General features: G+C 36.0%; 1 protein-coding gene across 1 annotated transcript in view; it reads left to right on the forward strand.

The window, feature by feature from the left end:
• The window catches only part of PHLPP1 (PH domain and leucine rich repeat protein phosphatase 1), a 218585-nt gene that overhangs the window by 194506 nt on the left and 7562 nt on the right, over positions 1-16517 (forward strand). The window contains exons 13-15 of the mRNA XM_063076825.1: positions 4764-4894; positions 9246-9350; positions 16323-16517. Coding sequence (XP_062932895.1) covers positions 4764-4894; positions 9246-9350; positions 16323-16517 — 431 coding nt within the window. The remainder of the gene's footprint in view (positions 1-4763; positions 4895-9245; positions 9351-16322) is intronic.

Below are 16517 nucleotides of genomic sequence, written 5' to 3' on the forward strand. Positions count from 1 at the left end.
TGAATCATTGTGTGCTATATGCATGTATTGAAACAACACACTGTACCCACAAATATGTACAGGTAAACATTAAAAGAAAATTGTGGGTGGAAGACATGAACAGAAAGGTGTTCTGATAGACAGCAGCTGGGTTCAGTACTATCCACAGTTTCAGGAATCCACTGGGGGTCTTGGAGCCTATCCTCCCATGGATAAGGTGGGGGGGGAGGACTACTGTATACAGATAAATGACTAGTCCTCTGTGAGTTTGTGCATATTAAAAGGTATGTCTGTAGAGATGCTCCTGTCACCATGAGTCTTCAAAAGAAGTAGGCTTTGAGGTGGCCACCATCATGCTCTTCAGATCCCCAAGGGTAAAGGGAATTATTTGCTTTTCATCAATTCAAAATGAAATTCCCACCCTGTGACAAAACATCATACATCAGCAGCTTTTATCTTGTGAGGGCAAGGACCTGCAGAATGTGGTCGGGAGCCTCATTTTTGGAAAGTCAGTGCTGTTGGGGAGCACAGTTGAGGCGGTAGACTAGGAGTAGTCTGAAGGAAGGTAGCAAGCAAGGTTTTGCAGAATCTCGAGGAGCTCTAGTAGGTTAAGTTGCTATTTCAAGGCAATACAGGCAAGTATTGGACGGATGATAGATAATACACTTCTCTGAAAATTGATACGTCTATTCAGTAATGTTTTCTGAGGAAAACATCATAATGATATAGTCCTTGGAGCTTTTGTGATAACTACAGTTAAACTATACATCAGATTGTATTCCTTTTTCTTTAAGACACATGGATTATTTTTCAATGCTCTTATCTAGATGTATTCATGATAATTTTTCTCTGAATTATGAGTTCCTTCTCAACTATGAGCTATCCTAACTTTTTCTGAGGGTTGGATAATTCTGTTTTGGGAGAATTCTTGCCAGAATTTTGATTATAGCAAAGTAATTATTGTTAGCTAGGTCCTAGAATGGGCCTGAAAGAGGGAAAGGTAACTTTCTGTTGGTCATGTTTTAGTCAGATTTAACAACATATTTTTAAGAAAATTGTAGTGCATTAAACGTAGAGGTACCTACCTTAACAATATAGAGAGGATGTCTTGGTACTATTTTTTTTTTTTTTTCCCAATCTCACCCAAATATTTTGTTTTCTTAGTGGTAACCTTTATAATTATTCAGTCAGCAAATGTTTGTTGAGTACCTTAACAATGAACCAGTCTTGAGGCCTGTTAAAAGAATATGAAATGTCACTTGTGTGTCACTCACTATATTTGCACCAGGAGGGCAGTGCTAGATACCAACCTCCTGTAATTTTTTTATGAACAAACCTTCTTCAGTGTGCAGAAGTATAAAAGGGTGTTTCTCTGCTTACCTGCCATTAAAGAAACTGGTTGCACTCTCTCAGGCAGAAATAAACAATGACGTTTCAAATGTATCCAAATGCCTTGCAATACTATTTACTCTAGGCTGAACTTAACCTAAGCATTTGTATCTCAGTTCTCATCCTGGTAGATTTAATTACTGAAGGACGTTACAAGATCCATTCATTTGTTCATTTACCCATTCAACAAATAATTGTCTACCACATGCCAGGCAATCTGTTGTTCGTTAGTTTATCCTTTTAATGAAAGCACTTGTTGAGCATCTCTTTTCAATGCACTGTTCTCTAGGTCATAGTCTAGTGGAAGAAATAAATAACCAGATAATTATAACAAGGGGCATTTAATGGAAACAGAGATTGTAGTAGAGCAGGCATCGGGTAGAGCCTTAAAAGGAAATAAGGCAGATTTTAAAAGGTAAAAAGGCAAGTAAAACTTGAAGAAAAGGGTTCCAGGCCCAGAGGGTAGCACGTGCAAAGGCACAGGCAAATGAGAACATGACATATGCAGGAACTGTGATTCTTCTGAAATGGCTGAAACATAGAGCATGAAGAAGCAAGTGGCGAAGAATGGAGCGAAGGGCCTTACTTCACATACTGAGGAGTTTGGTGGGCAGGTTGAAGGGCAGTTGGGAGCAAATGAAAGATTGAAGCTGGAGTGTGATCAGCTGGAATAAACCACATTAGAGAAATCACTCTGACAGCACCGTGAGGAGTGAATCAGAGGGAAGCAAGACTGAAAGCAAAGTTACAATGCAGCCATAGCCCTCCATGGGAAGTGTGGTATGAGTCGGAACCAGGGTAATGGGACTGAATGCAAGAGAACTGGCTGCAGTGAACCAAATACTGAGCCAAAGAAGCCTTGATGAGCAGATGGGCCTGGGTGGGGCTTGGGGGAGGTGGTGGCAGAAGCATTATCCCTGAGATCTGCATTACAACTGTCAGCATTATCTTCATTAACTATTTCCTACTGAACTCATTTTATAATTTGGTAATTTAGAGAATGAGCTATTTTACATCTCTGGAACTCTTGAAAGTTTAAATCTTTAGATAACATTTTTTAAAGTTTTCTACCAATTTTTTAAAAATTCAGTATTGCTCTAAAATACCTTTAATCTTTCACCAAAGGTATTCTCTGACCCCTGAATTTGTTTCTGTTAACCAATTACATCCTAAATTACCCACACTTGTTAGTCCTTTAGCTCACATTTCATCACTGCCCACTAGATTGTATTTACCCCTGTTCGTTGTCTTCCTGTGCTGCTGGGTGCTGATTGCTCTGGCCCCATAGCCCATTAGTAACCAGTGTTATCAGAGTTTTTTGTAAAAGTCCAGTTGACTATTCATGTAACCATTATTTATGAAAAAACAAAAAGGGGATGACCATTTCCCTATTATTAATGTTCAGGTTAAGTGAATTCATGTGCATCCACCAGAAGTATTATAGGGCTATTGTAGATGATGATATCTTAGGCTGGGAAGTCCAAGATCAAGGCTGCAGCAGATTCAGTCTGGGGAGGGCTTTTTCCTCATAGATGGCACCTTCCACGTGTCCTCACATGGTGGAAGAGGTGAGCAATTCCCCAAGGCTTCTTTTACAAGGGGACTAATCACAATTATGAGGACAGAGCCCTCATCTAATTACGTCCCCAAAGCCCCACCGTTTAATGCCATCACATGGGGGATTAAGTTCTAACATCTGAATTTTAGGGAGACACAAACATTCAGACCATAGCATACGGCAGTGAAGATACAGAAAATGGCTGCAATAGAGTGATAAAAAAATGAGTGGAATATAATGAAATCTCACCTACATTTACGAGTTTTAAAGATTTTTTAAAAAATATCAATGATAAGGCCATAAGGAAAAAAATGCTAGAATGTTAAAAACTGGTTGGGTTGGGGTGGTAGATTTAAGGCTAAGTTTTCTTAGCTGTTCTGTTTGCCCAGCTTTTTGTTATGTGGTTATGATACTTTCATAATAAAATGTAATTATTTAAAATGGTAATGTAGGGCCAGCTCGTGGCTCACTCGGGAGAGTGTGGTGCTGATAACACGAAGGCCATGGGTTCGGATCCCATATAGGGATGGCTGGTTACCTCAATGGGTGAGTGTGGTGCTGACAACACCAAATCAAGGGTTAAGATCCCCTTGCCGGTTATCTTTTAAAAAAATAAAATAAAATAAATAAAATGGTAATATAATTTTATATCATTGCTATTTGGGAGCAACGCTATGAAACATTTTAGGTGGAAGCATTGTATTGTTTGTGGTCTGTCAAGAATATATTTCTCCCAAAATACAGGTTTGCATTTTACCCAATCTCTACCACTCCCCAATCCATAATAGATTTAATTAAAAACATTTTTTTCCAAAATAAAAGGGAGATTTTGTCCACTTTTAAGACACTGAAATTCTCAGATACAATTCCCCTTTCAAACCATCTTGAGATTTTTAGTAGGCTTTTTAAGCATTTTTTAAAAATCATAATAAGGTTCTAACGCAAGCCAGATGCTTTCCACCCTATTCTATTGAATTGTGGGTTCCACATTCTTGTATTCAGAACACTTGCCAGTCACTCTTGTTTTCTCCTGTGCATTGTGAGCTTTCTCTACCCAGGTTTCCATCTCCCAGAACAGAAGGGCAGCATGTCTTTTTTTTGAGTTTACCTCATTTAAGCCTTACATTGGTTTTTGTGAGAGAGGAGGTATTATTCCCATTTACAGGTAACACGTAATTTTTGTTCTAATCAGCATGGTGAACCTTTTTGTGGTTGTTTTCCAAGTAAGGTTAGACTCTCTCTGCTGGAGAGTCTAGGTGTTGGGTGCCTTGAGGGCAGGATCTAGCCCTTCTTTTCCTTGCATACAGTAGGCAGACCACCCTGCTGGTCTATCTTTTGCCTATTTCTTATTTAGCTTCTTTTGAAATATTTTCTTATTTCGAGTGTGTGTTCCCTGCCTTTTTCTCATTTTGTATGTTTTTTTGTTTGTTGTTTGGTTTTAAGAAAGCCCTTCAAAGTTCATTTTAATGTCCAAACTATAGCTCTCATGGCCAAAATAGGCACAGAAATTTTGTGAGCAATAAGAAAAACTCCTGTCTTTAGATTTATTTAAATTAATGCTTAATTTTTAATGTAGAGGTGAACTTGAATGGATAAAGATGGAGATAAAAAACATGGATTTTTCTGTGTTATTCAAAGAAAATAAAAACTTTCACTGCATTTAGCAAAATCTGTTTTAAATGTTACTGGCAGAGCAGCAGACAGCTTCTTTTTCTGCATTTGACCAGTATATTATAGTGAATGGCTAGACTGATTTGCTTGCCTGCAAAGGACAGAAGTATAAAACTGCCTGAAGAACTCCAGATCATCGCTTTCTTGTTTCCACTTGTTCCTTTAGTGCGTGGACCTGAGCTGTAATGAGCTAAGTGAAGTCACTTTACCAGAAAACCTGCCTCCCAAACTGCAAGAACTAGATCTGACTGGAAACCCCCGCCTTGCCCTTGATCACAAAACCCTGGAACTGCTAAAGTAAGTATTTTGTAAAGTGCCATAGCCCCATCATTGTTCACTGGCAATGAAACTTATAACTTAGTAAAAACATGGAGCAAAATATGAAGCAGCTGTTGATTTATTACCTGAATCTACACATACAACAGGATATGGAAGACACAGGGAGAGAAATGAACAACCAAGATGTAAACTTAAATCTCAGTAGTTACTGATAACATGATTGGAACACTTAATGCAAATATTAAGGATTTTGAGAAATGGATGATGTAAATTAACAATTTGAAACTAAAATGCAGATTATTTAAATGAAGTTGGGAATGTAGACTAGTTGGATCCTGCTATAAAGTTCACTTTGTGTTTTGGGAAAAAGTTCATTGATACCGTTTCATTTTTTATGTTGATAATTATGGGTTGAAGTTTGCTGTGTAAAACAAGAAAACCTCAGGAGAAAAGATGTTTTTATAAGAACATTCATCACAGAACTTTAAATGTCTGTTAGTAGAATTAAATAAATTAATGCTCCACAATCAAATGTTATACAGCCATTAAAAGCAATGATGTAGACCTATGTTGCTAACTTCAAAAATCGCTACAATATTAAGTGAAAAGAAAGTTAACAAAGAAACTTGTGTACTATAATTCCAATTTTTTGCAAAATTAGTCTGCATTGAGTATGTGTGTGTATTTAGGATGTGAATTCTAGAAAATTCCTTAAAGGATACGTAACAAAATGTTGAAATAGTGCTATTCTCTGGATAATGGTATTATGAGTAGTCTTTATTTGCTACTTTAATTTTTTTTTAATTTTCAGAATTTGTTTTATTTTCAAGTAGCAGTATTAAACATTAACACACATTAGTTGTTGTGTATCCCATATATGCTTATACAGTGTTAGAATATTTGTTGCTGAAAGTCATCTTCCATTAGAAAAAACTGAAGAAGGGTAGATTTTTGCTGAATGATTCATTAATAACTATCCTAGGCTTTAGTGCAAACCAGAATTTGAAAAGCAGTTAAGGTGATTCCTGGATAGAAATGACCTAATTAGTGCCTGTTTGTTGACACCTTGAGTATTTAACAAGAAAATTAATTTCGGTATATAATTGAAGAACACTGCCTATGTAGAGTTCAAGGGAAGACACGGAAAACCGAGGTTCTGTCCACCGTTTATCAAGTATATGAAACCTTGGCCGGAATCCCTTAGTCTGTCCAGACCTCAGTTTTCTAATCTATAAGATGAGAAAGGTGGCCTACATGATCGCTTAGGTACCATTCAGAATTGAGAGTACATGGATTATCAAAATATATTTCATCTTTAAACAGATAACTTTTGAGTATTTACTACTCAAAATGAATTGAAATTTATTTTGATATGAAATTTTTGTGTTAAAAGATAATTTTATCATAATTTGTTAAAAAATAGAACTAGCTATTTAGAGAAGAATTAAAGTTACATTCTTATCTAAAACCAAAATAAGTTTCAGCCGAATTAAAGAGTTAAATCTATAAAATGAAATAATTTTTTAAAGTAAGATGAAGTCATATGAATATATTCACAAGCTAGAAAAGGACTTTTAGGCCAAAAAAGAGGGGGAGAGTCACAAGAAATCAGCATATGTATTGGTTTTGAGATATTTATATATATATATATATATATATATATATGGTGTACATTTATACATAAATATGCTTTTTATACATAGAAATTTTAAATATTTATTCCAAAGCCTACCAAGAGTAAAACTAAAAGGGAAATGACAAATTAGGAAGTAACATTGGCAAAAAAAAATTTTTTTAATAAAGGCATTAATATTCTTAATAGAAAGGGTTCTTATAATTCAGTAAGGAAAGTACTCAAGCAGAAAATAAGCCAAGGACATTAATATTTAACAAAAAAAGTACAAATACAATCATGCACCACATAACAACATTTTGGTCAATGTCAGATTACGTATATGATAGTTGCCCCGTGAGATTATAATTACAGGAGCTGAAAAATTCCTGTGTTCTAGTGAGCTGTAGTGGTTGAAATGTAGCACAACACATTACTCACGTGGGAGCCACGGGCTATGCCATACGGCCTGGGTGTGTAGTAGGCTATACCATCTAGGTTAGTGCAAATGCACTCCGGGATGTTCGCATAATGACAGAATCGCCTAGTGACACATTTCTCAGGATGTATCCCCGTTATTAAGCAAAGCATGACTGGAGTTACATGAGATGTTCAACCACATTACTAGATCAAGAAAATACTAAATAAAATATTTAAATAACATTTCCCTCTTCAAATTGGTGGTGCTGGAGGAGTGTAAATTGATATAACTTTTCTTGGAATCAGTTGGCCCTGTGTATCAAGCTTTTAAAAAAATGTACCTACTCAGATCAGTTTTCTATGGCAAAAATTTATTTAAAAAAATAATCAGAAATATAGTGTTCATTTTAAGCACAGGGATAGTCATCAATATATTTCTGATTATATTTAGGGTGAATATAAAGTGATTTAAAATGTTCATGACATAATTAGAAAAAAGATACAAAACCATATATTTATATAGAATGACTCCACTATTATATATGCATAAAAGAAAATCTGTTAAATTTTCTGTGGTGACCATATGTTACTAGAGTGGTGGAGCTACTGCAGCAAAGTGCATCATGCTTTCAGGTTTTTAAAAAACAGTAACAGACAATGAAACCATAATACTCTCATAAAAATGTTACCTTCTGTTTAACATCTAGGAGGTTGTGGGTTCTTAATAAATTGGAAGAGTTTCTGTATATTACTTGTGCTTTTAGAGGGTGGCTTTTTCTACACGAGCCAGGATGAGTGCATATGGGGACTCTTCTATGGGATGGAGATCCAGCTCCCAGACTCCGAGAGTTATTTAAAAGATGGACAAGAGTCAACATTCAGATCGCTTCAGATAGCTGCCCAGCCACACACTGTTTCATCTAGGCAGAGAAGGACAGATTGCAGCTTCACTTAGAAAGGGTTTGGGGGTGAAGGGATTAAGGATTATTTTTCCCTTTTACAATCAGGCTAGGAAATGGAATATTTCTTTAAAAACTCCATGTTCTGTAAAAATTATAAATGTCTTTAGAAAAGAGCCTTCACTGTTTCCTAGAATTCAGGAAGGTATCAAATATGTAGTGAAAGCCTTAAGATATGCCTTAAGAAACCTGTTGCATTACTTACCATTTTAGATGGATAAAATTTAGTAATAGATCATACAGAGAGCAAATAATGGTGAACCATCTTCTTTTATAATACCTCTCTTTTATTGATGGAGTTGAAAACTTTGAAAAGAGTATTTATTTATTTATATTTAGGAAGGGTATTCAGTATTTGTTAGATTTTGGAGTCAGTGAATACCAACAGATAATTTTAAAATTTGGGGGGCGTGACAAAAGTATTTAGGTGTTGTTTAAGTTGTTAAGACATGATGCATACACTTTTTCTCTTGTTTAAATAATAGGGAGGAAAACTGAGTGGCAGATTACAATAAGTAAGCAGGATTTGTTTCACCATGTGGAGCCACCGTTTTTACAGACCTTCTTCCCATCTGTTATGACTTCCTGTTTGGGGGCACTGAATGCTTTCTAGTAGGCTGATTTTTAAGAAACGCAACTTGGCAATTTACCCTTTTAGCATTTCTGTTTCGGGTGCTATTAGACCAATTATGGCATAGGAGAGCTGAAGTGAGGTGAGACCTTAAGTCTCCCAGTTTAAATATATGCAGTTGTAATTTATTAAAATACCCCTCATTTACTTTGTAATTGTATGTGGTACGTTTTATTTTATGTTAGTCTTAGCATGGCTGGCTATACAAATGAGGAAAGAATTGGAAGTACCAAGGAATGGCAAGCAAGTCCTGGATAATATTTGTTAAATATTTGAATGCGTAGTGTGGACAGAAATGGGATTTGGAGATGAATATTGCAGGATTCTCTCACATCACCTAAACAGTATAGTTGTCGCTTAGGTTTAGTTCTTCTCAAGTCTGGGTGTTCATGGTGTAAGAATATACCCAACCTAATACTTAATTTTGTTTTCTCATTCCAAGGTTGAGAGCTGCTTTTTTCATTCCCAGGAGAGAGCAGCCATCTAGTGTGGAGTATGTGAAAGTCTGTAACAACTGCTTTGTGTAATACTCAGAAACTAGTTTCCATGCTCTGTATGTATGTCCCTTGGTTTTCATTATGATGAGTAGCTCGTTCTTGTTGTTGACAAATATTTGAGACAAATGAAATGCAGTAAGAAATGGAAAGTACATAGAGGTTAGCAGGTGTTTTTAAATTCTCAGATAAAGGTAGCAATTTGCACATTTGGTTTTAATGATTCCTGTTCCCTCCTTGTTTCTCCTGTTAGTAATATACGCTGTTTCAAGATTGATCAGCCTTCAGCAGGAGATGCATCCGGAGCCCCGGCTGTATGGAGTCATGGTTACACTGAAGCTTCAGGGGTGAAAAACAAGTAAGTTGGATGAAACTTTGGAGCAAGAGCTATCTCCTCTTGCCTCACTTCCTCAGTGGGCTAGAAAGAAACCCAGTGCTATCACACACACTTTTCTCATGTAAAATTTCTTTGAGTATATTTTCCCAAAATGAGGCTCCTTCATGACTTATGTTTTAACATAGCTAAAGCCCTCCCTGCTTGGCATCACATATTCTCCCTTTGTGAAAGACGTTGCTAGGATACAGTGTAACTGACACGTTATATCTGTGTAAGACTCCAGTGTTTGGAGAAGGCCTAAGTATTGAAATGCATCCCTGCTCCTTTGAAAACCTTCTTTATCTTTCTTTGAAACCTGTTTACCAAGCAAAACAGGGATAGTATTAAAGGAGAAGTAACCTTGATTGTTGATATTCAAGATCACTTACGTTATTTGACTAGAGCTCTTTTTACAATCCAAATTAGCTTGGTAGGTTTGTCCATTCCCTGTAATGTCACCTATTTGTCTTGCCACCAGGATTTGTCCATCTTAATTTCTTTCTCTTCCCTATTTTCACCAATCTTCCCTCTCTTAGATACAAATGTTGATTTTCTTGAGAATTGTAATCAAGCTTTTCAGGCTTGATTGCATTGTGTGAAGTGGAGCTAATAGTACTAGAAAAGTAAAGAACCCTATAAATAAGGATAGTCATAAGTTAATTACCTAAAGTATAAGAACATAAAATATTGAGAGTAGGAGAAGAACAGAAAGTGGAGGAAAATCCAGAATAGCTAACATTAGTATTCAGCCCTGGTGCACGTTAGAGTCAATCAGGTGAGGAACTTTAAAAACTCCCTAACCTAGACCCAATTGAATCAGAATATTTTTAAATCTCCCCAGGAGATTCTGATGCGTGTCCAATATTGAGAACCACTGACTAGCTGAATATCTTTTGTGGAAAATAAAAAGTGGGGTTTGTTGCTGCCATGCTGACTGATTTTCTTTGGTATGGAAAACAGCATCAGCTCATTCTGGATTGATCTCTGCATCACACAGAGATCTCTTTCCCTAAGGTGTGATTTGGCTTGTGTGGTCCAGAGAAGAGGCAGCCGCCATCTCTGTGAGGAGGAGGCCTGGCTCATTTTTGCCCGGGCTCTAGTTGTTGCTTTTTTTTCTATGTACCTTGCACTGTATATCACTGTATTGGGACAGGGGGTAATTAGTATATTCTTTAGGGCATTCAAAGTTCCTTTCTGGAGATAACCCCTTTTTAGATTAAAGGACCTTGTGTCTTGCTTACAAACACTGGTATGTGAAACTGCTTTTTTATTCCAGAACACTGATGTGAAATCTATGATTGGTTTTTAAATATCTCTTGATATTAAAATTTGTTATCTACTCACATATATTAATAAAGCAAGTAATCAATTAGATTTGTGCATAAGTCCCCCTTCCACAATTCCTTTTTTAAAAATTTTGTTATATTGAAGTACATAAGTACAGAAAAGTGCATAAATGATAAGTGTACAACTCTACGAATTGTCCTAAAGTAAACACACCTTGCAGATCACCACGTAGATCAAGAAATAGAACATGAACAGAGCCCCAGAAATCTCAGGCCTCCCCTAGCCCTCACTTTATTTCCCTTGCTTTTTTACCCTTTGGTTTGGCCAGCACAGGTTTCTCAAGTAGTTTGTCTTGTTTTGTTTTTTGTGTTGTAGATAAAGTGGTCATTTAAACAAAGAGCTTGCTGCTTGCCATATTGTAGGAAGGGGAGAACTGTGGCTGTCCTGTCTCCAAATCTCAGTAGATGTCTTTTCTCTCCCTCCCTCCTTCTCCCTTGGGTATGGTGTTGCCTCCTTGTCAGGTTATTTCACATCCTTTGGGGAACCCAAGCAGGGAGATGCAATTGGATAATTTAGGCTCTTCCTCAGACTAAAAAACAAACAGGACGGTTCAACAGAAAAGAAATCCTAAGTGTTATCATTACCGTACTTCTTGCTTAAAAAAAAACAAAAACAGAAACATGTTATTTCCTTTTTTTATCTCTCTCCATCACACAGCCCCATTCTGACTAGAAGGGGAAGCTTATAGAATTATAAGATGATTATAAAATTTAACTTTGCCACTAATTGTCACATAATTTGGGATGACTTTTTTTTTTTTTTAAATAAATGGAGGCAAGAATTTCAAAGTACTGAAGTAAGAGCCAAACTTCCTGGCTTTGAATCTGGACTCTGTACTTACTTGCAGTGTGACCATGAGCAGTTATTTAATCTCTCTTTAAGCTTAATTTCTTAATCTGCAAAATGACAAAAAAGTAACTGCCTACTCCCATAGTGTTGTCGTAAGGATCACACAATATAAGTAAATATATGTGACATACTTAGAATAATGTGTGCCATATAGTAAACCCTATTTAAGTATTAGCTACTATTATTGTTAATGATAATGGTTATAATCATTATTTATCCCTGAAATCCTTAAGGGTAGGGATTATGTCTTTGGTTTCTAGTCATGATACGTAACAGGTACTTAATACTTTTTTTCTTTGTATTAATTTATATACAGTGAGAAGGTACAATGTATATTCAGTAAAATTCACCCTTCTTAGTTTACAGTTCTGCAAGTTTTGATGAAGACTATCACGTGATCACCACCACATCAAGTTATAGAGCAGTTCCATCAGCCCCGGAATTCACACATGCCCTCTTTTTGTCAGTTCTCCCCACCTGCAGTCCATGGCAACTCCTGATTTGTTTTTCATCACTTTAGTTTTGCCTTTTCCAGAATGTCATACAAATGGAGTTATACAGTGTATAGCCTTCTCACTCTTACACTTAGCATAATGCATTTGAGATTCATTTGTGTTATTGAATATGTGAGTAGTTTGTTCCTTTTTATTGCTGAGTAGGATTCCATTGCATGGATAGATATATTTTCTTTTGTCTATTCACCATTTGAAGAATATTTAGATTGTTCAGGTTCTTAGAAATTGTGAATAAAAATGCTATAAACAGTTGCATACAGGTTTTTGTGTGAATGTATGTTTCATTTCTCTTGGGTGAATGCCTAGGGGTGGGATTGCTGGGTCATATGGTAAGTGTATATTTACTTTTATGAGAAACTGCCAAACTGTTTTTCAAAGTGTCCATACTGTTTTGCACTCTCAGAAGCAGGGTACTGAGGGTTTTTCAGAAAGTTCATGGAAAGATTTGTATTTTTCCACAAACTTTTTGAAACAGCCTTGTATGAGGGTTCCAGTTGCTCCACATCCTTACCAGCCACTTGTGGTCATCAGGTTGTTGTTGTTTTGGCCATTGTAATAGTAATATCTCATTTGGTTTTAATTTGCATTTCTCAAATGGCTAATAATGCTGAGCATCTTTTCATGAGCTTATTTACCATCCATATGTCTTCTTTGGTGAGAATTAATTCTTTCATGATTAAGTATGATATTAACTGAAGGTATCTTTATAGACACCTTTATCAAGTTAAGAAAATCGTCTTCTATACCTAATTTGCTAAGTGTTTTTATAATAAATGGATATCAAATTTTGTCGTAGGCTTTTTTCTGCATCAATTGACATGATCCCTTGGTTTTTCTTCTTTAGACTGTTGATATGGTGAATTACATTGACTGATTTAAAATGTTGAATCAGCTTTGTGTTCCCAGTATAAATTCAACTTGGCTATGATGTATAATTCTTTTTATATGCTGCTGGATTCAGTTTTCTGGTAATCTTTTGAGGATGTCTGTATTTGATGATGGATGTTAGTCTGTAGTTTTCTTGTGATGTTTTTGTCTGGTTTTATCAGGATAATGCTGGCCTAATGGAATGAGTGAGGGAGTATTCCTTCTTCTTGAGTTTTCTGGAAGAGTTTGTATAGAATTGGTATTATGTCTTCCTTAAATGTTTGGAAAACTCACCAGTAAAGCCATCTAAGCCTGGAATTTTCTTTGGTTTTTAACTAAACATATGATTTCTTTAAAATGGGATTTTTTTTTTCTTCTCAGGCAAATTTTGGTAATTTGTGTCTTTTAAGGAATTTTTCCATTTCATCTAGTTTTCGTATTTATTGACATAAACTTGTTTGTGATATTCCATTATTTTTAAAAAAATATTCCTTTTTAAAAATATATCTGGAGGATCTATAGTAATGTCCCTCCCTTCTCTCAATTCTGATACTGGTGATTGTGTCTTTTCTTTTTTCTTGATCAGTTTGGTTTGAGTTTATCGATTTTGTTGATATTCTCAACCAGCTTTCAATTTAATTGATTTTTCTTTATCATTATTTTGTTTTCTATTTTGTTCATTTTTCTTATTTTTATGCTCTTCTTTTTCTAGTTTCCTAAAGTGGAAACTTAGGTCATTGATTTGAGACATCTAATTTTGTAATATAAGCATTTAGAGTTTTAAATTTTCTTCTAAGCAACTTCTCCAATATGGTTAGAGAACATACTCTGTATGACTTGATTCCTTTAAACCTGTTAAAACTTGTTCTTTGGCCCAGAATATGATTTATCTTGGTAAAAGTTCTTTGTGCATTTGGAAAAAATTGCTGTTGTTGGGTAGGGTGTCAGTTAGATCAAGTTGATTGATATCATTGCTCTTCTTAAATATCCATACTGATTTTCTCTACCTGTTCTGTCAGTGATTAAGAGACTATAATTATGGATTTGTCTATTTCTCCTTGTAGTTCTATCACTTTTTGCTTCCTGTATTTTGAAGCTCATTATTAAGTACATAAACCTTTAGAATGTTATGGCCGCTTGGTGAACTGACCCCTTTAACATTATGAATGACTTTCTTGATTCCTGTAATACTCTTTGTTCTGAAATATATTTTGGTATTATTGTAGCCACCCCACTTTTCTTTCGATTAGTGTTAGCATGGTATACTGGTTTTTATCCTTTTACTATTAACCGATTTGTCTTTTTACATTTAAAATGGATTTCTTATAGTTATACTTAGGTCTTACTTACTCCAGTCCAACTTTTTTGTCTGCGAGTAGTGTGTAGACCATTTACATTTAATGAAATTATTAATATGGTTAGGTTGAAACCTTCCAACTTACTGTCATTTTCTGTTTGTCTCATATTTCTTTATTTTCTTTTTTCTCTGTTTCATTTTTTTGAATTGAGTATTTTTTATGATTCCATTTTATCATCTTTATTCATTCTTATCGTTCTACATTGTGTGTGTGTGCAGTTTGTTTAGGGTTTATAGTCTTTAACTTATTACCTGGTTTACCTTCAAGGAATATTACATCAATTCACATACAAGAACTTTAAGAATATGTATTTCTACTTCTTCTGTCAGGATCTTTGTGCTGTTATTGTTGCCATATGTTTTACTTCTACGTTTGTTATAAACTACAGAATACATTGTTATTATTTTTACTTTAGTAAGTTATTTTCTAAAGCAGTTCTTCTCGTCTTTAGTACTATGGACATTTTAAGTAGGGTAATTCTTTGTGTCGGGGAGTAGGGGAGGGGGCTGCCCTGTGCATTGCAGGATGTTTAGCAGTATCCCTGGCCTCTACCCACAAGATGCCAGTAGCACCATCCCCGACCCCACTGTGACAATAAAAATGTCTCCTGGGGGCACAATCACCCATATTGAGAACTGCCGTTCTAAAGTGATTTTAAAAATAAGAAAAAAATTTTTATATTCACTTTCCTATTTTATATTCACTTATCATTCTTTTGTACACGTCCAGATTTCCATCTGATATCATTTTCTTCTGCCTCAAGCATTTGCTTTTACATTTCTTGTAGTACCAGTCTTCTTTTATTTGTGCATCTAAAAAATAAAAATGTCTTTATTTCACCTTAGCTTTTCAAAGCTATTTTTACTGGTTTAGAAATCTAGGTTGTTGTCTAGTTGTTTTTCTGTCAGTGCCTTGAAGATGTTGCTGCCACTGTCTTCTGCAGTGTTTCCCATGAGAATCTGCTGTCATTCATGTCTTTGTTCTCCCACCCCACCCTCCCACCTTTGTTCCTGGTTTTTAGCAATTGATTTTAATGTGCCTGAGTTAACTTTTCTTCATGTTTCTCTTGCTTGTGGTTTGTTTGAGCTTCTTGTATCTGTATGGTTATAGTTTTCAGCAAATTTGAAATGCCTTCAACCATTAATTCTTCAAACGTTTTTTCTGTCTCTCTTCTTTTGAAGACTTCAGTTCCCTCCAATATTAAGCTGCTCAAAGTTATCCCACCACTCACTAATGCACTCAGTTCCTACCCACCTCCCAGCCCCACTCTCTGGTCTTTTTTCTCTCTCTTTCTGGAACATAGTTAGGTTACTTGGAAACTGTTTGATTCTCTTGAGCTTGGAGTGGGGAGATTCTCTGCAACTTCCCGTGCTTGCTCGAGCAGCTTTCCTCCTCCAGTGCTCTGCTTGGGAACTCTAACCACCCTGTCCTCCCTAAGCTCTCAGCTCCATTTCCTCCACTGGGGTTCCTTTTCCCAGTGCTACTGGGGAGATTTTCCCCAAGACTGAGCTCGGCAGGCATCAGGCTCCTTCAAGGACCACAGACCTGTGCTTCTATGTCCAATGTCCCAATGCTGGTAGGTTTTTTTTTCCTGCCTTTTAAAAAAGTTGTTTGAGACCTTACTTATATTTTTACATCTTTTCATATGTTTTATATTTTTTTTCCAGTGTTTCAGTTGTCACTCTATTTGGGCCAGATGTGGAAGTTCTCCTTAGTAACTGTTTATTGACACAGATTCATAATTTTGTATTATTTCCCATGACTCTTATTCCTCCTTTTTTCACTGCCGTTAAAAACAAAATCATCAGAAAAGAGGATGAAGCATGTGTTTATCATTCTTCTCTGCTTATAGAGATTTGTTGATGCAAATTAGTTGTGGTAAGATTATACTTAATCTGTCTGGAGTTATGAAGAGACAAAACTGGGATAGGCATATCTGGAGGAAAAAAGTAGAGTTGGGTTGGATGTGGAGAAGGAAAGATGAGTAGACTCAGCACAAAAGCATGCTTGCTTTGCAGGTTGTGTGTTGCAGCCCTGTCGGTGAATAACTTCTGTGACAACAGGGAGGCCCTGTATGGCGTATTTGATGGAGACCGGAATGTCGAGGTACCATACCTTCTCCAGTGTACCATGAGTGACATTTTGGCTGAAGAGCTGCAGAAAACAAAAAGTGAAGAAGAATACATGGTCAATACGTTCATTGTCATGCAAAG

The sequence above is a fragment of the Cynocephalus volans genome, chromosome 13 (genome assembly GCF_027409185.1).
Source record: "Cynocephalus volans isolate mCynVol1 chromosome 13, mCynVol1.pri, whole genome shotgun sequence".
In the NCBI taxonomy this organism is placed as follows: domain Eukaryota; kingdom Metazoa; phylum Chordata; class Mammalia; order Dermoptera; family Cynocephalidae; genus Cynocephalus; species Cynocephalus volans.